We start from the raw sequence: 22,500 nt of genomic DNA, 5'->3' as shown, positions 1-22,500 counted from the left end.
GACTGAGTCCCTCTTATGTCGGAGTTTGGGAGTGGTGAAACTAGGAGGGTGCAGAGGAAGCTAAGATTTAAACCCTGACAACGTCTCGAGTTTGAGAGGAACGTTCCTCGTTCGGTGGATTCGGGCTCCAGTTACTACTATAACCAGGCTCCAGGATCTGCTCTAAAATATATATATATATATATATATATGTATATATATATATATATATATATATATATGTCTATCTCTTTCTCTCTCTTTCTTTCTCTCTCTCTCTTTTTCTCTTTCTCTCTCTATCTATCTTCCTCTCTTTTCGCACATCGGACATTGCAACCTAGGAAAAAGAGAGAGAAAGAGAGAAAGAGAGAAAGAGAGTGAAACTCCAGTTGCTGGATTTTAAGTGTCCACCGTCGAACCAGCGAGCCGCATTATTCGGAACTTTCCTGAATCATTTCACGGAATATCGCTTCGTACGACCCTTCTCTACGAGGGAACGGCCACCATTTCCAACCCCCTTTGGGAATTTCGATATAGGTAGGTAGGTAGGAAGGTATACCATGTTAAGGTCACGCGTTTCATGCAAAAAAGAGATGAAAACGAAAAGAGAGAAAAACAGTGAGAGAGTGAGAAAAAGAGAGAGGAAAAAATACGAGCCATATACGTATCTACTTGTTAGCGAGGATATATATGTTCTTACGGGATTTTATGAAGGGGGATGAAACGAGATTGACGCCAAGTTATACTCGTAAAATGAGGGTTGAGTCTTCCCTAAGACGAGAGGGTATCGATCGATTATTATAAATATTCTAGGAGAATGGGATTTTGGTTGTCTTATTTTATCCTTCCTCTTTCTTTATTTTTTTCTTCTTCATTTTTTTTTTTTCGTTTTAGTATCAATAAAAAATATAACAACTCCGTGCTAGTATTAATTCCTAGATAGGTACAACTCATCATTTTGTACTATTCCTATAACGAATTACAAAACTTGCGAAAGTGATATGAGACTCTCATCCAACAAACTTTCTCTCTCTATCTTCCTCTCTCGCACACATACTCTCTCTCTCTCTCTCTCTTTCTCTCTTTCTCACATATACATACTCTTTCTCCCTCCCTTTCTTTCTCACACACATACTCTCTCTCTCTCTCTCTCTCTTTTCTTTGTAGTCTACGTAGGAATTCTGGACGCTGGATCCGCTTCGTAAACCGTAAGAGGAAGTCACAAACCACTCGGAGAAGTACAGCTCGTTCAAAGAGGAAGGAGAGTGAGAGAGAGAGAGAGAGAGAGAGAGGAAAAGAGAGTTGGGGATAGAGATAGAGATAGAGTGTAGGAAGGAGAGAGAGAGAAGAAGGAAGGGTGGAGTCTAAGGAGAGTCCAGACTTCTACCTTAGAGGAAGGAGTGATAATCTTGAGCAGGCAATAAATCAAGTGACCGCACATTCACAACAGTTGCGAGTATACGGATCCACGCGAGTGCGGATTTACAGATATAAACGATGCTCGGTTTCCTTTTGGCTCGTTCTATCTTAGAGAACTCTAATTCCTTGCATTTAGAGTTAAGATCGAAAAAGATCGTTCGGGACTATATTTAAAGGGAACAAGTAGATTTATTTATACGAAAGTTTATACTATAAAACGAAAAATTGTAAATAAAATCCTCGTAACTAATATCTTTTTTCTCGAAAAAAATCATTCTCAGATAGATCGAATATCCTTCGTGACCGACAGAAATTTCAAATAAATTTCTGTCCGCGTGATTCGATGAATCGGCAAATACGTAGCTAGCTAGATTCGATATAGAAAAGGGGCCGGTACCTCGAGATAACCAATAAGAGGGGGATAGGTAAGTGCACGGCTGGTAAGAGCTACCTAAGTAATAATTCTCTTGTAACACTGAAATTCGATATCCGCTGGGGTAAGCTATTTCGTTGGGTTGTCGCTTTGATCACCCGATTTCCTCTACCATCCTGACCCTGCCAATCGACCTGTACAAGAAAATTGCCAAAGGACTAACGTATTCAAGAATGATTACACCAATGTGTATGTTATAAATCTGTTGGACATTTTCTTTTAACAAAAAAAAATTTGTTTTCTCCTAGTGCAAGATGTATGAATCAAATTCAAGAATATCGATCGATCGTACGATTAAAGAGCACTTAAAGAAGAAAAAAAGTAAGAAGAGGAAGATAGAGGGGGGGTGAAAGAAAGGGAAGAGATAAAAAACGAGTAAGGTGTCGAAGATAGAAGAAGGTGGGAAGAGAGAAAAAAAAAGAACAACACAAGAAGACAGTAGAAGCTGAGTTATTATGTCCGGGCGTTACAATGGAAGCAGCCGTATCCCTTACCTCCGTTCTACCCCTTTTCACCCCCGTTCAATAGCGAGAGAAAGTTGCCCGTACTTTTACGGATAAAGATCTCGAGCAAAAGTTACGGTCGTTTGCAAACTAATCGAGCCGTCGCTTTTCTACGGGGTGTCGAAACTTTCCGAGGCTGTCAACTTTTCCGAACCCAACCTCTCTCCTTCTCTCTCTCTCTCTCTCTCTCTCTCTCTCTCTATTTTTCCTTTACCACTCCCTTTCGTGTCTTATCCTCTCGTTTCGGCCTTCTCCACGGTATACAAACTCGTGCTCGACGATCGACGAAGTAAAGCGATCGTGCTTTTTATCTTTTGCTCGCTACTTCGAAGCTCACCCCTTCCCCCTTTTTCGTTGCTTTTTCCCTACTTCATCCCCTTTTGCCTTTTATTATACTCTTCGAGGAATAACGATGACAACCGTGATCGATTCAATGTGACCATTTAAAGAGTAACTTCTAGGAAGTCCCGTTCTTTCAAGGAACTCTCGCTTCTATAAGCGAAAACTTTGCTGCCGGCGAAATATTTGCATCTTCGTAAAATAATCATTCTATCGAAAGACAATGTTCTATCCAAAAGTATTATATATATATATATATTATATTCAAAATATATATTATATTCAATATATATATATATATATATATATATATATATATATATACATATATTGAAGTATTCCCTAGTAATGACAAAAGAATTCTATGTGTAATGAAATAATAAATTGAAAGTATAACGATTGAAGGAATATTGAAAATATTCTTCGATACAGACCACAGCTTGTATGCAAGCATGAGCTTACAAAAATGAAAGAAAATATTGTTTAAAGATATCTTCTCTCTCTCTCTCTTCTTTTTTTTTCTATGCAATCAAATCCTATATAATCAAAGGGAAAGAAAGAGACTGAGCTCGATCGAGCGTTAACTAACGATGCGAAAGAGAAGAGATGAAATGACTTACCAGAACTGTCTGTCGGTCTAAAGAAAGAGAGAGAAAGTGAGAGAGATTGATAACGAGATCCGTTAAGAATTCTTCATTTCGTAGTTTCCTAGAGAATAGCTTAGAAAAGAGAAAAAAGAATAGAGGGGTTAGTAGGTTGACAGAATTTTAATGCCTATATATATATATATATATTTTATGTATATATATATATACATAAAATATATATCTGGCATGATTTTGTCCGTAGAAGATAGGATCCCAAGTGGATAGCTATATTAAAATTCCGAAAACTTTTTAATCTTTCTTCCACCCGCAATTAAATATTAATAATGAAATTCAGAAATGATAAAGAGTGAGAGAGTGTGCGTGAGAGAGAAGAGCAAGAGAGAGAAAGAGAGAGAGGAAGAGAGAAAGAGAGAAAGAGATGGAGGAAATAGAGTGAAGATACATGGGAAGTGGGATGGGAAGGCCTCGTTATACTCTTGCTAGCTCATTTCTTCTTCTATCCTTTTCCTACTCCAACGTTTCTGGATCCATGGATTAAACCTCTCTCGCTTTCTCTTTATCTTGGAAAAGCTGTTAGAGAGAGGGTCGAAGGTTAGACGGTCGGCCAAGCGAAAGAAGGGTGTTCGTGAAAGTGTAAGGGAGCCTAGTGGCAACGAAGCCTTCGTCTATCATAAGTTAGGCTCCTCGTGTCGGACTACGAGAGCTATCTCTTTCTCTTTCTCTCTTTCTCTCTCTCTTTCTCTCTCTCTCTCTCTCTCCCTCTCTCTCTTTCTCTAAGTATAAGTGAGATGCCGATGATATTGGTAGTAGTAAAAGGTAGTGCTCGCGAGCCTACCTAAATCGTTTTCATGTGAGAACGCATAGACTTAACTGTATATGTATCCTTAGTACGTGTATTCAGCAAAGTATCGTTGAAGGATGGTCAAAGGTGAAGACTAAGGCGGCGGAAATGGTAGAAGGTAAAGGTAGAGCTTACTTAGCCGCCATTTAAACCTGAAAGCGAGCTTTGCTTCTTCGTTTTGAGATCAAGCCGTGATATAAACAACATAACGCGGCAATTCATCCCTTCTAAAATAGGAACATCATTTTCATCTCTCTGTCTTTGTTTCTCTCTCTTTTTCTTTCTCTCTCTTTAATCTTATAGCTAACATAGTAAACATCATTTACGCACTTGCAAGAAATATTTTCCGAAAGGGCATGAAAAATAGGAATCGTTTTGCCGAGATAATGATCGATGGTCGATCGTATCGACGTAATAAACCGATCTCTTTACCGTAATATGAGAAAATGGTGTTAAAAGCGTTCATGCTACTAGCTACAGAAGCCATTCTTCCCTTGTCCGATAAATTATCCATGGAATATTCGCGCGATCGCGTCGTTAGGCAACGACCAGGGGCATATCGAAATTCTTTTGACAATCGTCGAGCATTCGGGGAGCTTAATGCTTTATTAATGGATGACTCTCTAGGGGTTGAAGAGCCTTTGAACTCGTTGGGATGTAAAATCTCTTCCTATCTTTCTCCCTATCTCTCTCTATCTCTCTCTCTCTCTTTCTCTTTCTCTTTCTCTCTCTCTCTCTCTCTCTTTCTCTCACATTCTATCTATTTATCTCTCTACCTCTATCTCTATCTCTCGTTTTCTTTCTCTTTCTATCCATCTATTTCTCTTCCTCGAGATGATAGAGATACATAATGCGAAACGTAGCATTCCTAACGCGGATATTATCGCACGATCCAGCCATTCGAATAAGCAAGTTCTTGTGGGAAAGAAAGAGATAGGGAGAAAGAGAGAGAGAGAGAGAAAAAGAGAGAGAGAGAGTGAGACAGAATGTTAATAGCTTCTCGCGAGAGACGATACGAGACGATGCTCGCGCGTCTTCGCTCGACTTTCAAGAGATCGAGAGTACTCACAGTTCTGTATATATCTGTCAAAACGGGAAATGAAGCTGGCGTGTTCTCTCCTTTCCAAGAATACGAGTTTTACTCTTCTTCGCTCTCTCTCTTTCTCTTTCTCTCTCTCTCTCTCTCTCTCTCTCTCTCTCTCTCGCTTTCTCTTGATGCCACGACGATGATATTAATTGGCCGTCTTGACGAGAGAATAATGAGCGTGGAACGATGAGATTACCTCGGAGATATCTGAAACGACTTTCTTGGGGGTTTCAGAAGCACCACACCGTCTTTCTCTCCACTTTCACCTCTTCCTCCTTCTTCTCCTCCTCTACTTCACTAGACGACACTTTACCTCGTCTAAGCCACGAGGGAACGTGTTTCAGAGTAGACGCTCGTAAATCGCCCTTCGATATCCCTCTCGATCGAATGTCGAACGGATCAGCGCTTACACAGAGGTTGCATAATTAATCTCGAGTGTTTACCCTATGGAGAAAGAGCAAGGCCATAGGGCAAGCCTTTTCGTAGCTATAGAACCGGTGCTGGGCGCTAACTAGTTTTCGAAGCTACCACGCAGAAAGAAGAAAATCGGTAGAAAAAGAGGCACCCTACTAGGATGAAAGGTACGCGGAAAGAGCCAGAGAAAAACGTCGGAGTACTAGTGGTGATGAGGGTGAGGCTAAGGGTGAGAGGAGACCAGGACGAAAAGAGAGAAAGAAAGAGAGAGAGAGAGAGAGAGAGAGAGAGAGAGAAAGAGAGAAAGAGAGAAAGAGAGAAAGAGAGAGAGAGAGAGACGAGGTTGGAAGGAGTAAGCGGAAAACAAAATAAAAGAGGAAAACCTCTGGCAATTTTTCACTAGCTTTTTAAAGCGCGGCTTAGGTACTCGCGGAGCGAGTTTGAATCGATTTTCCTAGAGGGCCCCATTTTTCTACTCACCTTCTTGTGCCAAGCAGTGCAAACTGTACCTACTTTCAGCTGTTTCGCTCACTCGCTCTCTCTCTCTCTCTCTCTCTCTCTCTTTTTCTTTCTCTCGAATGTCGTCTGTTCGTTCGTTCGTTCGTAAAGCATGGCGAAGGCCGGGGAATTCGAATCAAAACTTGCGTCTTTCCGTGCTCGAGAATTCTCGCCATCTACATTGTACGTGTCTTTTGTGTGTTAGAAGCCTGCTGCTAATGCTACATTTAAAATTTATGTTTATATGTTGATACTCGATTTGCGAATGTTACCTAGTAGGCAGAAGTTCGATTGTATCGTTAAATTTGGATGAGGAATATTTATTTCTTTATATAATATATATAAGTTTGTGTATGTATATTTATCGACGATACATTTCGATCGACCGACGAGTAATAAGCTCGTTATTAATGATCGTCGCACAAACGATTCCTTTTTCTTATTTTCTTTTCCTCGAATTACGTGCCATTCCTCTTTCTCTCCTCTCCACCTTTCATTTCCTCTCCTTTCTCTTCCTCCTCGTTATTTCGTTATAAAGACCGCATCAATTTATGCTTACCAACTTTCAGTAGAAATATCAATAAAATAAAATAATATTCATAATTAATGCCACGCTAACATAGGATATAATTCACGATTCGAAGAATATTATATTTTACGGTGATCTGGCCTGCAAAATATGTTTGCAAATACGATTTAAATACATGTAATAATCAAAGAGTATTGATATATATTTAAATATCGAATTATATTTACTATGATTATGCGCGACAAAACGTTTCACCCTTTAGAATAATTAATTGTAATGTAAATACATAGATAAGTGTAGATAACAATCGAGTCGACAGTCGAAGTTTTCTATGTATAGGTCAATTTTTTTGAAATTTATTTAATACATTTACGTTTTCTATAATATGTCTGTTAAAGAATTGTTATAATTTTTTTTTTTCAAGATTTATTGTATATTCAGGGAAAACGAATGCTTGTTAAATCCTCGTTTTTGCAATTCTGTATATTTCGAAGAATCCCCAAAATGAGTTTTGATACAATTTTGAAACGACCGCCCACGTTCTTTATCTCGCTCTTTCATTGCTTCTCTTTTTTCCTTGTTTTATTTTCATTTTTTTTCCCCCTATACACGCACGGCGTATTTCACGATCGACGGACTTTCTATTCCTCGTCCCCGAAAAAATATTACCTTTTGGCGCAACCCGCCTCGGCGCCAAATCGAAATCATATCGGCGAATTCAGACAAGAGGCCGGTATTTCCCGTTGCGCTGTATACAATGTCGATACAATCAATCAGGCACAAAGGGTGAGAGAATGAACGTGTATATGTATGAGAGTGAGAGAGATTGACGGAATTTCGTTTCTGACTTCTGTGGAGTCACGGCCGACTTGTTCTCTTCGCGATATCATCGTCCCACCTTTAAATCGTCTCTCTCTCTCTCTCTCTCTCTCTCTCTATCTATCTCTCTTTCTCTTTCTCTCTCTCTCTCTCTCTCTATCTATCTCTCTTTCTCTTTCTCTCTCTCTCTCTCTCTCTATCTATCTCTCTTTCTCTTTCTCTTTCTCTCTCTCTCTCTCTTTCTGTTTCTATCGATCAACTAGTTTAGAAGGAATATACAAGGTCAGCGCCATAATTCCCGGCCAGCGATCACGGAGATATACGCGTTATTATCGTTTCGCGTTGGTGGTGCATCATGAAATGTCCCGACGATGATGGAAACTCGTAAAAGTTCCTCGGTTAGAGAGAAGAGAAGAGAAGAGAAGAGAAGAGGAGAGAAAGAGAGAGAGCGAGGCCGAATGCGCTCGTTAAAAATGTAATAAACGAACGATACCGTTTGATAAAACAAAATATTCTGATTTACCATTTATCTTTCTGCGACTTCTGGAAATTTTATTGCAATCTCTATGAAAGTCTTACCGTGCTTAGACACGAAAGTATACGGTTATACTGCAGTTTCAGAATCACCCTCTTCGTTTTCAAACTTGTCTATATATTTTTCTATATTAAAGATGATTATAAATTCTCTATAATTTTTATCGTATAATATCGATGATTATCTTTTTGAATATTAACAAGGTTATAGATCAATAATTATTATTACGGCTAAAGACGATGAGCATCGTTGATTATATTCTGACCAAAAACGAAACATACATATATGTGTCTTACGTCGAGAAAGAGAAGGATCATTGGTCGCATTATGGCGCTATATTATCGCGCTCGTATAGAGCAGCAACTAGGCTACGTTAGGAGAAGGACGACGGTAAGTCGTCCTTAATGAGGAAGATTAAGAGGACTTACGAGATCTCGCCAAAGGGAGCGAAGGCTTCCCTCAAGGTCTGCGTCTCGATCTCCGGGCTCAGGTCTCCTACGAATATGTGGTAGTGTTCTGAAATAGAGAGTATAAAAGGCCTTCGTTAGAGTGATTAAATCTATACGATGAACTTGTATAATATATATATATATATATATATATATATATATATATATATGCAAGTATGTGATTATAATAAAAGAGAAGAGTAATTCGAAAATTATTATTATCATTTAAAATTACATATAATAAAATTTAACAGTAATATCCTTGATCAGAGAACGTGACCGTAATTTCAACGTTCAACTCCTATGTATATATTATGTATATATTATAATATGCATAAGAACCAGTAAATAATATGAAATGCATGAAAAAAAATATGATAAAAAATGAGAAAAATTTTAAAGAAGATACTTTAATGCTACAACATTATTATACAGTCGGCAGGAAATCTTCGTACGTACTGTTATCGTTCGATGAACGTTTCAGGTTAAGTATGATTACTAAAAGGATAGAATCCATGTGTTTACTTTGTCTGTTATTGAAAATTTCGATACGATCTATTCTAACCAGATTATACGCAAATTCTATACATAAAAAAATCTTATGAGATTTGTCCTGTATCAATGACAACGATAAACATTTATATATATATATTAACATCTATAATACATTTAGAAAAGAAGGAAGTCTTTGAGAAATGATAAAAGAAATATTTTACCAGACACTAGATCCACCTTTGAAACATTTTTTATTTTTACATAAAAACAACAATCGTTTTAATATTTTTCAAAGTTCGCACTGGAATGATGAAATCAAATAAAAGGGAAGAGGTAAAAGAGATATTTCGCTATTCTCTATTAGTTCAGATCGATAGTCCAATAAGATCAATCGATATTTATTGTTTTACGAGCGTTTCGAGTGCTTTTCGATATCTACATACGATATCTTATTGTAATTTATATTACAATATCTCATCAATTGTTCGAATTTACATAATATTATAATATTTATATAATATATATATATATACACATATTATATATTATATATATTATATATATACATTATATATATATTTTATATATATATATATATAGTCTTTAAATTGTAACAATATGGAGGATATAAAATAAAGCGGTAATTAATTGTTTCTGGTGGAGCAATCAGCGTTCTCCATGAAATAGATAATGACCAATAATGACCAGGGTCAGCGTCGCTGTGCAACCAAAATACTTTCAGGAACGTATGATGAAAATTCTATTGCATAGTCCTATTTTTAAGAATGTATTTATGATATAGTTTCTTCGATAAAAATGATTTTTTATTAAAACATTACATTGTACGCGTAACGGCACACGTTACATTCATCGTACAACGAAGAAGGATTCTAGAGAATCTGTTTGAGGTAAGCCAGAACGTCGTCGCGTTGCCTATTCTTTAGGTATTCAACACAATTATCGCGGCTTCGCAAAAGCGTCGGCCGAGCGTAAAATCACAGCAAGGGTATCCCTCGCTTTCAACGTTCCTATTAAAATTGCAACCGGTAATTTAGCATTGTTAGGTTAGGTAGATACCTTGGATAATACCGCGTGCACCCCATATTTATTCGCGGCCTTTGTTTGCATTTGCTTTGGCCCGGCGGCAACTACACGAGAAAGATAAAGAAAGAGAGAGAGAGTGAGAGAGAGAGAGAGAGAGAGAAAATACAGATGAGAAAGAAAAAGTAAGATAGAGTCGATACCGATCGTACAAAAGGGCAATATTTATAAATTCAAATAATTTTAAATTATTATTGATATTTAAAATGTTTATAATTCTATCGAGATATTAGGATATATTCTATAGAGGTATCTTTATTTATATATTTACTATCGCCGATAATTATATAAATTATTGAATATATAGTGAGAAAAAGATCGAGTAATTTCAAATATCTGAGGTATAGGATCGAACTTTGAAATATTATTTATTACTTAATGTTCAGAAGATAGTCACTATTCCGTTCTCTTTCGCCAAAATAACTGTTCGAGCGCCAAGACTACTTTTTTGCAGGCTCGCTTAAATCTAATTCGTCGTATAATTGAAGGGAAAGGCGTCGAGATTGATTTCGAATTCAGTTGTGGGTAAATCGAGAGACTATCGAATTTGCTTCGATCGTTAATCATTCTCGTTTAATGTCTCTCTACTCTCCTTCTTTCCCTATCCCTCTCTTCTTCTCTATCTTTCTTTCACTTCTTCTTCGTTTCTATGTAAACACACATACTCACACACATGAACTTCAAATCATTGGAAAGTATTTTTAGCTTCGGCGGAAACTCACGCGTTAATTTATTACTCGCTCGAGGTTGGCTTTCGTCTCGATTGGTATATTAGCTTTTATAGGAAAGAAGGTTGGCGTAATGTCATGCTCGGGAAATTGAGGAAAATACTTAAGCTATGTAACTCTTGTGCACAACGGAGAGAGAGAGAGAGAGAGAGAGAGAGAGAGAGAAAGAGAGAGAAAATAAAAAGAAGGTCGTTCGGATTCGAAGCTGAGTCAGAGACTCGGTGAGAAAGCCGAGAGTGGGCCGACTGTTAGTCGGCTTTCGCCGAATCTGGAGTTATGGAAATTTTCTTCTACGGCAATAAATAATATTTGCACCAGTAAGCAGGAAAGACGCGGTAAAACTGTCGATATAGTGTACGCGCGAAACCGGTACTTTCAAGCTCTCTATACTTTCTACTCATAGCCTATACACCAGCTCTTTATCCCCACTACCATTACCACCTTCCATCTCTTCCTACCCCCTTTCAACCCCATTGTCGGCACCTACGCGCCGCGGCTTTAGCGTGTTCGCTGAATATGCATTTCGTTCTTGCGAAATCCAGTTCGTTTACTCTATCCCTAATTGCTCCACTTTGCTTTAGAGTTTAAAATGGATTCTCCATTTATTACCATTGATGTGCCAGTTTGTTGACCTCATTTGCATTTTTTACCAACTCGTCGTCGTCCATCGTCTGCGACACGGAATCTTCGAAATTTTCGAGATCGAGATAGGAATTAGAAGATCTCGTGCAAATTTACCTTTGGTCGCGCGACATCTTTCCGTATTAGCATATCACGTTGACTGCAACGCAAGATCTTTGTCTGTCTCACTTTCTTCTTATTCTAACGACTTCACAACGTCGTCTTACTCTTCTCATCGAATTGAGAATAAGAGATCTCGAATTACCTCAAGAAAACCGACGCTTCTTCGTTTCCTCTTACTTTATCTCTTTCTATCTACTTCATGGTGCTTTTGTCTAATGTTCGAAAATCACATTAGCGTCGTTAATAAGTACTCGAGAGTTCTATCGACTTTGGAAAATCATCATTCTCCTTTCCTTATCCAATGGCGAATCTGATCTCACGGAGTAACTTCGATCGGATCAACGAACGTTATCCTTTCATTTCTTCAACCCTTATCGACCCCCATTCACTTTCTTTTTTTTCTTATTCTTCGCCTTTGCTTCCACCGTCACCTTTAAAGGTAGGATGCATCGGGTAACTGGGTTAAGAAGCTGTAGTCGAAAATCAAGTTATACCTATGAAAAAAGAGATGGAAGAAATAAAAGAGAAGTAAAAAGGGAAAGAAAAGGGATAGGAGAAGGGCTACTGATAGGATAGTTTCAGTGAAGGAATTGAGGGTGGTTTGATTACAATCGGTTTGATGGTCTACCCCCGAGGAGATTCTGGTTGGCGCACAGAAATGTTCACAGACACGTACAGATACATATACAGTGAGCTCATTCTGGTGAATTAGTTCGAAAGCTCGTCATCTACTCCTCGGTCATCGTATCTCGAGTGGTGGATATCGAAGCTTCTGTTTGATAGATATCATTCCTTTTAAAAGAAATCGACAAAACTTCATTCTTTTCCACGTCGACGTGAACGACGACACTTCGTCGAATATCATACGATGTCATTCTTTTAATTGATAAACGTTCTGTATAACGTCGACATCAAATTTTTAAATAATCAGAATATCATGTTCTCATTTTATGAAGACGTTATTAGAACGTTATTAGAACTTTTCTTTATGAGTTAATTCTACTCAGTCAACTAGTATTACGATTTTAATTAGTAGTGTATATGTTCAAGAAAAGAAATCTTTTCGAGAAAAAAGGAAGAAAGAGGAAAAAGAAGACGAAGGTTAGAAAAGGAAAAATCTTTAAGAGTTCTCACCAGCTTTCCATGTTATTTGACACTTCGTATAAAGGCAAGAATTCTTCATGCTCTCGAGGAAATCTTCAAAAAGAGGAAGATATAAGGAGCGAAAGATCATGTAGACGAATGATTGCAGAAACGGTCTGTTGGTTCTTTGGAAAAAAGAGATCTATATGGGAAGTCTGTAAAACGATCGAATCGTTGGTAACGATGTAAATAGAGAAAGAGAGAGGGAGAGAAAGAGAAAAAGAGAGAGAGAGAGAGAGAAAGAGAGAGAGAGAGAGAGACAAATATAGAGAGAAAGAGAGCATCATAGCGTATTACTGTCTACCGAACGTTCGACGAAGGGCTTTTCAATAAAGCTGGAGTAATGGAGCGTCATTTATTATTGCAGCTAGGCTTCTCTTTCTGACGCAGGAGGCCTGAAAGAGCATGTAGAGAGGAGGAGAGAAAGAGAGAGAGAGAGAGAGAGAGAGAGAAAGATGAAGCTATATGAATTCTCGCATGTATTCGTGAGCCTGGTCAGCCGAGTTAACTCCCGCTAATACAGTTTTGCTGGAGCTGGACAGCACGATGATTCCGGTTGAGTGGCGAGTCTGGTACCACCGGTATTATTATAGTCATCGTTCACGTCGACAGACCCGGTAGCCAACGATGACGGATGCGCAAACATAATTATTATCATCGTCGTCATCGCGATCGTGCGCGTCAACGATCGCGGCTGCTGTTGGCTCTCGCAAAGATCGTTAAAATTCTAATGATATTATTCGTCTCTACCAAGTTTCGAGCGTTCTAGCCCGTGTTAGGTACTTTTTACGTAAATTAGTGAACCAATAATAACGTATACGATGCTGAGTTACGTTTCTAATTTTTAAGCTATAATTCATGAAGCTCGTCATCATGTGTCAAATTTTGTATGTATTCCCACGAGAAAATTCATATTTAGAATTAATTTATATATTGTACATATGAAATGTCAACGAAGAACGAAGTGTTGTATAATTTCTGGATGCGATTTTTTTTTTTCAAATTAAATAGTTAGAGATAAATCGTTAATAACAATTCATTAATATTTTAATACCAAAAAGAATCGTTCATTCAACTAAATTACTCCTTTTTTTTTTTTTATTATATAAAATAACGATCATCGAGATACGATGAACGTTACTTGATCTTTATTTCTCTTTTTTTCTTTTCTTTTTCTTTTCTTTTTTTTTTTCATACAGCAGTCTTTTAATCGACGAGGAGAGTTTTCCAGTTTCTTCACTTATCGTTCTAGTAAGAGGTACTCGCTCGAAACGAGAGTTTTTTGAAAGCGTAACGTTTCTAAAGAAGGGTTCAAAGAAGAGAGAAAAGAGTTTGTAGTATGTAAAGGAGAACGCTCTTGTGGTGGGAAGTACTCGATCGATCATGAGGCTCGATAACTCGAGCTGTTCAAGCTCAGAAATATGATTACTTTTTTGCCAAGACGATTATCGACTATTTTTTAAAAATAATCCGGTCGGTCCTGCAATATCGCAGTGCTTCTCGAGAATTATCTAAAAAGGATACATAAAAAGAAGAAAAGAAAGAAAGAAAGAAAGGAAGAAAGAAAAAAAGAAAGAAAGAAAGAAAGAAAGAAAGAAAGAAAGAGTTGATATTAAAAACTAGTTCGATATGAAAAAGGAAAAAAAAGAATTGAAGGGAAAGAAAAATCATTGGCCAATTGTTGTTTCGTGACCGACTCTTTAATACCGCAATAACGTCGAATTATTTCTAGAAGGGTAAATCTGCGAATCATTGAGTAAAAGATTTAAATATTAAAAGGGTAGATTAAGTGTTCCCTATCGAAAAACTTGAATATGTTTCGTTTGGAATTAGTCGCTTTTTCTTTCGCTTACTTGTCCGGTAAACGGCTCGATCTTTCACTACGTGCCACTCTAAAGGACGGATTGCTTCCGGTAGAGAAGGACGAATGCGAGTGGACAGCGATTCGAGCCACGTGTCACGATCTTATCTTACACACATATATATATATATGTATGTATGTATGTATGTATGTATGTGTGTATGTTGCTATGTAAAAGTACAGAAAGAGAGAGACGAGGAAAGTATAGAAAACGATGGGTATATAGATAGAAAAGAAGGAAGAACGTGCTTTAAGAACTATCGAACGGTTCTATCGATAATGCCAGAGAGGAAAACGTGGAAAAGTCGATCGTAGATCAAGCCTTTCCTTAATTTCCCGGGACAATCGTTGATTTATAATGGCTGGTAGACAGCGAAATTCAGGAATGTTCCTTGCATTCTTTCTTTTTCTCTTTCTCTCTTTATATTTCCTCCCCTCCTCTCTCTCTCTTTTTCTCATGATAAAATGATAGGATGGCTGCAAGATATACAAAGTCTCTGAGGAAAATAGGGATCTATTCTCTTCTGTTAGATGCTAGAGTAATGACCAACGGCTCCCCGACGACAACAACAACAATATAATAATAAACATAACAATAATAACAACAATAGCATCAATAACAGCATTAACAACAACGACGACGATAGCGACGAAGATAAGTATGATCATGAACAGGCTGACATAGAACGTAGCAAGAGAAGTGGGAGTTGTGATAAGGTGGTTTGTAAGGTGTGGCAGAACACATATGGGTACTCATAAACCTCTGTGAACCCTAGCTTAGGATTTCGCGGATCGGAAATATGGGTCACATCCCGACCGACTCGAGCCGACCGTGAATCGCCCTTTCAACGATCTCCTCCGATTGGTCGACGGACGATTTTGTGGCGTAATCGATGAACGCCACGCAACGCCCTGCCCGTTATTGGCTCGGTCACGATAGGATCTTGCTAGCTTGGCCGGGCCTCGGTATGCACTTTAAATACACGTCGTCGTCGTCTCCGATGGTGGAATGCTTGGAGAACGTTTCTTTCGATTTACCTTTATCGAATCTACTGACGAAACTTTTTCCATCTTTCGACAAAATTTCATTGCTTTTTTTTCTCTTCTTTTCCTCTTTTTTTTTTTTTTTCTTTTAATTCGAAATATCCCAGAACCGTGTGCGATTTAATAGGAGAATTTATACGCTCTGTGATATCGGGAGATGATAACAACTCGCTGACGTTTCGTGCGAGAATGAATGCGAAGGGTTGAACATTTTTGTTTCTGTCTCTTTTTTTATTTTTTTTTATTTTTTCTTTTTTTCTTTTTTTTATTTCGCTCGATGTTGTCTTTTAGGATCTACGTTTGTTTTATTTACGATTCGTTGTCACATCGATAGCGTTAGCTTCGATGAAAATGTCGTTTGTTGTTATGAAATGAATTTGATATAAAACGTTCGACCCTTTACATTTTGTATCCTTTTTTTATTCGTAAATTTTATATAATGGTTTTTTGGGCTGTACCGTGTCAATGGTTAGAAACGTATGTTTGAAAGAGAGAGGGAGAGAGAGAGAGAGAGAGAGAAAGAGAGAGAGAGAGAAAGAGAGAGAGAGAGAGAGAAAGAGAGAGAGAGAGAGAAGCGTTTACGCGTGGTAACTGGCACGAGAAAAATCCTAAGGTCGAAAATTTGGGAATACTCGGTTGCACACATTCCACCTGAGTACTCGTTAAATCATACCCTTAGGAAAGACCGGTCAGAATTTTCGTGAGTGCCGATGGCGAGTCGAGGAAAGTCAGGAAACCGTGAAAAGCATTTGTCCGCGTGAAAACACCTTCGGAGATACCCTAACAAGGACCGGCCTTCTTCCTTTCCACACTCTTCAGACGTCTTCTCTATCGTCTCGGAGTTCTCTTCTAGTCGAGCAAAGTGTTGGGGTCGCTGAAGTCAAGGGTTGCTCCGACAAAAAGGAAGAAAAGAGAACGGCAAATTCCACTTGGAGAATCGAGGAAATCAAGCCGATACGAGTTTGATTTAAACTCTAACTAAGCAATCACACGAAGTTGATCGAGTTGCGGCCAATCAGCGGTTAATTCGTACATTTGTATTCACCGGTGATCTCTCCTATCTCCACTGGTAGTGGTAATAGTGAAGGTAGTGGTGGTGGGTACTACCCTCTTTTATACGAGCGCCTTATTCTCCCCACTTCGTTTCGCAGCAGAGTTACCTTTATCGGTCCTTGTCTTTTACCGCTTACCCCTTCTAAATCCCATCTCATCTCACCTCACCTCACGTCCCATCACCTCACCTCACCTTCCCTTCCCTCACCTCATCTTACCTCACCTCATGTCACCTCACCTCACCTCACCATTCCTTACTTTACCCCACTCTGTCCATCTTACACTCTTTTTCTTTCTTTTTCTTTCACTTCGTTTTATTTTCTTGATCGGTCGATCGGTAATAAACAGTTGATCCGCACTCTATTGGGATTTTAACCAGATTGACTCCCGCCGGAACTCTTTCTCGATTGTTTCTACCGCGAGCGATTTCCTATACGATTCTCGCCTCGAATATTGCCGTTGCTCGTGGGAATAGATCGGTATTGAAACGTTATCGGAGAAAGCAACGATTCGACTGTTCCGTAACAACGAGGCGGTATCGCGCTACAGTGCTCTTTCTTCGATGCTTCGTTGATCTAAAAAAAAAAAAAAATGGAAAGAAAAAAAAAGGAAGAAGAAGACTAAGAAAAAAGGAAGAAGGAAAGAAAGGGAAGAAAAAAAAAGAGGAGAAAGAATGAAGCGACGAGGGATAGGGGGAATGAAAAAGGGAAAAAAAAGTCGCGGAGGTAGTTGGAAAGAAAAGTCATTAGCGATTGTGGCCTGAGTGCACTTTTCACTGTGCAACTTCTTCCTCTCTTGCCCCACTCAGTTACTCTTTCTCTTTCTCTCTCTTTCTTGCACGAGCATTAAAATCGTTATCCTTTCGGGAAGGCATAACGAAGGCCCGGAAAAATATTTTATTACGGGTGATTATACGCGACGTCCGATGGATACGATACGAACAAAATGAATTATTATCACGGATCTTTTACAAAATTGGAATTGTCGGCTCCCTTTTTTTTTTCTTTCCTTTTTTTTATTACTATTATTCTTTTCTTTCCATTTATTTTTATGTTATTTTATTTTATTTTATTTCGTTTTATTTTGTTTTATTTTATTTTATTTTTATTGTCAGAGAAATGTCACGTTCGTCGAGATTAATGAAGGCGTTGCACAGCGGCCGAACAATGATCGATCTCTTAATTAATGAGGTTACAAATCAATTAGCGATCTACGCGTCGGGCTAATTAATTTCTTTGTTAGTGCATTGGCGATTCCTCGATAGTCGCGATACGATTCACGCAAGCGCGTCAATTCCTCGTCCCCTTCTCGCAGTCTCGTTTGATCGTAGCTGATGTGTGCATCTGTTATATCGCGAACCGTAGGCTAGCCCATCGGCCTCCCGATACATTCGTAACAATACTGTAGAATCGAAAGTGTATTGTCGACCGTATAATGGAAGCACTTTGCGACAAATTGGTTGTTCTGCTAGTAGGATATGCTACCGAGTCCAACGTTCTTTCTCTTTAAAAGACCACTGTTCAAATATTTTCTAATTCGAGAGTTTTAGTTTTATTTAAAAATTGAGAACGATCAATTACCTTTCCTTCCTTTTCAATGTTTATGATTTGAATTAATTTAAGTTAAGGTCAAAGAATAATTTTTATATTATATGCTTGTGCAATAATATTGTTTTTCTATTTCTCTTTTTGTCGATAATGAATTTTTATTTCGATCTACTGTTCTCTTTTCTATTCGTTCTGATTTATTATCGTCAAATTGCGACATCTCTTCCTTCCTCACGATTCGCGTATTCACATTTGTCAAAGGATTGACGATCTCGTTATAGAACTGGAGAAAATCGGTGGACAAAATCGATTTTAACGTATCATCGAATTCGTTGGCGAGTGCTCTTTAAAATATAGCCGCTTGCGATTCGGGGTGGATAGGCTTAAAGCAAATATTTATGTTCGACTAGGAAAGTCGACGTTGATCGTATGATTAATGGTGATCCCCTAAAGTCGAATATGCCTTGAATTTAGATGTGAGCCTTATTACATTTCCCCTCTCTGAATCCTTTACTGAACCTCTAATCTGCTCACGACCAGTATAAATACGTTTCTACGAATTAGAAATTCTCTTGGAAAAGCTAATCTAATATACGAAAACAATTAACTCTTTCTCTTTTGTAGGGAGAACAAAGTCTAGGAAAGGTTATATTTCTTGAGTATCTAAGAGAGGGTAGTAAATAGACGTATCTAGTCGAATGAAACTTTTAATAATTATCGTGGCAATTAGAGGGACATCTTTTAATTATTTTTACAAACTTATCTGGTGATAGCTTTATTGTCATCTAGAAAATTGGTAAACGCTTTGCGAACTCTTTGAATCAAAGAAGAAAAGGGAGATGGAGGAGAGAAATAGAGAGACAGCAAAAAAAAAAAAGAAAGATAGGAATATCAACGTGATTTAATCTTACGGAGAATAGTTTTTATCCAAGCTGTTGGTAGGTCGACGTCACGAAAAAAGCTCGTTGTTTCCAAAGATACCCTCGTTTATTGCTCTTTCGAGCTCATAGCTCGTCGACAGTTTCGAAACAAAGGGAAGATGTAGAGTCGGTACGCGTCCTACCGAGAGAGCGAGTTTTAGCCGATAGTTTTTATTTCGTCAGCTTTGTGAGTGTTGAAAGAGAAAGAGGGATAGAAAAATAGAAAAAAGAGAGAGAGAGAGAGAGAGAGAGAGAGAAAGAGAGAAGGAGAGAGAAAGAGAAAGAACACGTATGTGTCTGCATGTGTATAGGTGTGTCTATACGTCCGTATGTGTACGTACTCGTTCACCAAACGCTATAGCTGGCATCGATAGGGCGCTCACGCGGGCTCAACTGTAAATCGTCGTGATTTAGGGGATGAACGACATATTGGGCAATGCATGGGGCTCGAAGTAGGGGGGTGGTAAGGCCGGCGTATAGTATAGGAGCGTCGCGTATGGTATGGCAGCGGCGTACCTGCAGCGACGCGATGCATGATGCATCGTCCCTAGACGAACGTAGATACGTCTCGCGCCCGATTTGTCCATCGGACTTTTGGGGAAGAGTAGAGGCTTGCCTCTTTCTACCAGCCAATCGACCACCGCCTCTACTCGTCAATAATTTTAATCACGATAATTTTTATCATGACGTTATTGATTCAGTTAAATCGAAAAATTTGACTGAAAAATATATTCGAAGATTGTTCGGAATCTTGGTTTCAAGTAAATCTTGTTTCTATTTTTCTGCTCGTCTTTGTCTTTGTCTCACTCTCTTTCTTTCTATCTCTATTTCTCTTTGTCTCCCTTTCTCTTTATCTTTGTTTCTGGCTCTTCTTTCTCTCTCTGTCTCTATTTCTCTCCGTCTGTCTTCTTTTTTCCCTGTCTTTATTTCTGGTCCTGCATCTCTCTCTCTCTCTCTCTCTATCTCTTTATCTCTTTACATCTCTCTTTCTCTCTCTCTCTCTCTCTCTCTCTCTCTCTCTCTCTTTCTTGGAGATCTGCTTTTACTCTTTTCCATCCTTGTGAATGGTTGTCTCATGTACATTGAATCAGCTTAATTAAATGGTCTCTAGGTAGAGCATGATTCCCCGCCTTGCCGACGATCGACAGCATTTGCGCGTTCGCGTGGCTCTATATATGTTCTCTATACCTACGAGAAATCAAGAGAGAGGGAGAGAAACAGATAGATAGATAGATAGATAGATAGATAGAGAGAGAGAGAGAGAGAGAGAGAGAGAGAGAGAGCTGTATACACAGCTATCGTGTATCCATCAGCGTGCGTGGTGGCGCGATGCCAAATTGATGCTGTTTGCCGTCGCTCTAAGCCTCAATCTGCCCGGTTGTACCGGCACGATCCTAACATGCGCGCGCTAAGCTCGTCGCATTATGGATACGACGTATCTAACGGCATAGCCGGTACTCTCCGGTAGTGGTGAAGCGCTATCGCGCCACAATATCCGTGCTCTTCTCTCTCTCTTTCTCTCTCTTTTTCTCCTCTAACTTATAGTTGAGTTCTCTTTCCCTTCACCTACTCGTATACACATCCTTCTAAGAGCGCCGACTATTTACAGCTAGTGCAATCCCGAATCCTTTAGCGGCTTGATGCGCGAGGCGAGAGTGACAAACCGATAGAACGCTTTGACGCTTCTGAGAGAGAGTGAGAGAGTAAGAGAGAGAGAGAGAGAGAGAACTTTAGTCGAAACGACCGAGCGGTTAAACGGGGTACATATTTACGTCGCGGTGTAATAGAGAAAGTTCCGGAGGAAAGCCAACGCCAATGAGCCTCGAATCTACCGCTTTTCAGCAAAACTAAAGTGGATCTTGCGATTATGATCGATTGAGATATACGAAACAGGAGAGAAATACAGATGAGAGAGAAGTAGACATTACGTTCGATGGTTAAGGATCTATTCTTTATTTTATCTTCTATTATTTTCTGAATTCGTTAAAGCAATCTATTTTTTTCTTCCCGATTCCAAGCACATTCGTAAGATTCATTTCTTTTCTTTACAAAGTGAGATTCGAAAAAGATAAAGAGAAAGAGAGAGAGAGAGAGAGAGAGAGAGAGGAGAGAGAGAGAGAGAGAGAGAGGAGAGAGACAGAGAGAAGGAAAGAATAAAAATACTCAGAGATCTGAATAATAATCCAATGATTAAAGATTATATTACTTCGTGGTAATATTTTCTTTTCTCCACATTTTCTAATTGGATCTCCGAGTGTTCGCTCGTTTATTAGCCAACACTCGATACTATATCCCAGTTCCGACTGAATTCTTCCTGGGGGAAATTCACTAGATTTCTCGCGAATAATACTCGTCGATTCGTCGCGACGATGTCGGTGGGAGGACCGACTCGAGAAGATTGAGAACGTTACGTTGCTTAATGCGAGATGACATTGATGGAACGACGAGGACGTTAGGATGTACGAAAAATTAATCTTATCTCGGATCATTGGTCCTTGGATCGGGCGGCGATTACATGGCAAATGTTTGCCCGTGGTCTGAGCGGCGTTGAGTATCGACCAGCTTCTTCGAGTAGGAAGCATCTCCCTTCTCCTTCTTCTTCTTCTTCTTCTTTATCATCTCCACTTCCACCTACTACTTATTCTCCTCCTCCTGCTTCTCCTCCTCTTTCTTCTCTTACTCTCAATCGAGTCTAGCTTTCCTATCGGAAGAGATCCCGTTTTCGTGGAAAAGAAGCAACGGAGGATATGGAGAGATGGAGTGAGACGAGAACGGTGAGAGAAAAGAACAAGAGGAAATGCTTTTTTTACGATTATCGAGAAGAGGATCGAGATTACGGTCTTCTCTAGAAAATCTGTGCACATCGTCTTTGCTATCTGCCTTCTTTCTCTTCTTCCTTCTCCTTCTCTCTCTTTCTCTCTCTCTCTCTCTCTCTCTCTCTTTGTTTTTCGAGAAGGGCAATATGAAAAACGTTTCGACAAAAAATGACAAAGTAACTTTTAACTTCAGGGATAATAAAAATGACGACTCTATTGCGTGAGTTTTCGTAAAAAGAAGGACATCGTAGTTTCGTCACGGAATGTCGTCTCATTATTTCTAAAAATTGACGTCTCACTTCGAATTTCGAAATCACGAAAAAATGAGCTTTCTCTTTCTCAAATCTTCCATTGTTTTTTTTCTCTTTCTAAAGAACGGATAGTTTCGTCATTCTATTTTCTCCCGTTTTCTTTTCTTTAAAACTATCCCCGATACACTGTTACGAGGCTCGTTGAGTCATGTTTATCGATTCGGTTAGGTTCGCGTGACGCGCGTTATTTCTTCGAAACTAACGACGGACGCATTAATGCGTAGCACGATGCAACGGGCTACGATAGATATTCGCTCGTGCAGAAGCGAGTCAAAGAAAGCCGC

General features: G+C 38.9%; 1 protein-coding gene across 11 annotated transcripts in view; it reads right to left on the bottom strand.

The window, feature by feature from the left end:
- The window catches only part of LOC118446780 (nucleolysin TIAR), a 383,329-nt gene that overhangs the window by 67,222 nt on the left and 293,607 nt on the right, over nt 1–22,500 (bottom strand). For all 11 annotated transcript variants that reach the window (XM_035877827.2, XM_035877835.2, XM_085655600.1 and 8 more), the window contains one exon: nt 8,433–8,520. In XM_035877827.2, coding sequence (XP_035733720.1) covers nt 8,433–8,520 — 88 coding nt within the window. The remainder of the gene's footprint in view (nt 1–8,432; nt 8,521–22,500) is intronic.

The sequence above is a fragment of the Vespa mandarinia genome, chromosome 3 (assembly GCF_050613455.1).
Source record: "Vespa mandarinia isolate Hongniang chromosome 3, ASM5061345v1, whole genome shotgun sequence".
NCBI lineage: Eukaryota > Metazoa > Arthropoda > Insecta > Hymenoptera > Vespidae > Vespa > Vespa mandarinia.
Note: the sequence above shows the minus strand (reverse complement) of the source record. Positions and strands in the feature narration are given on the sequence as shown.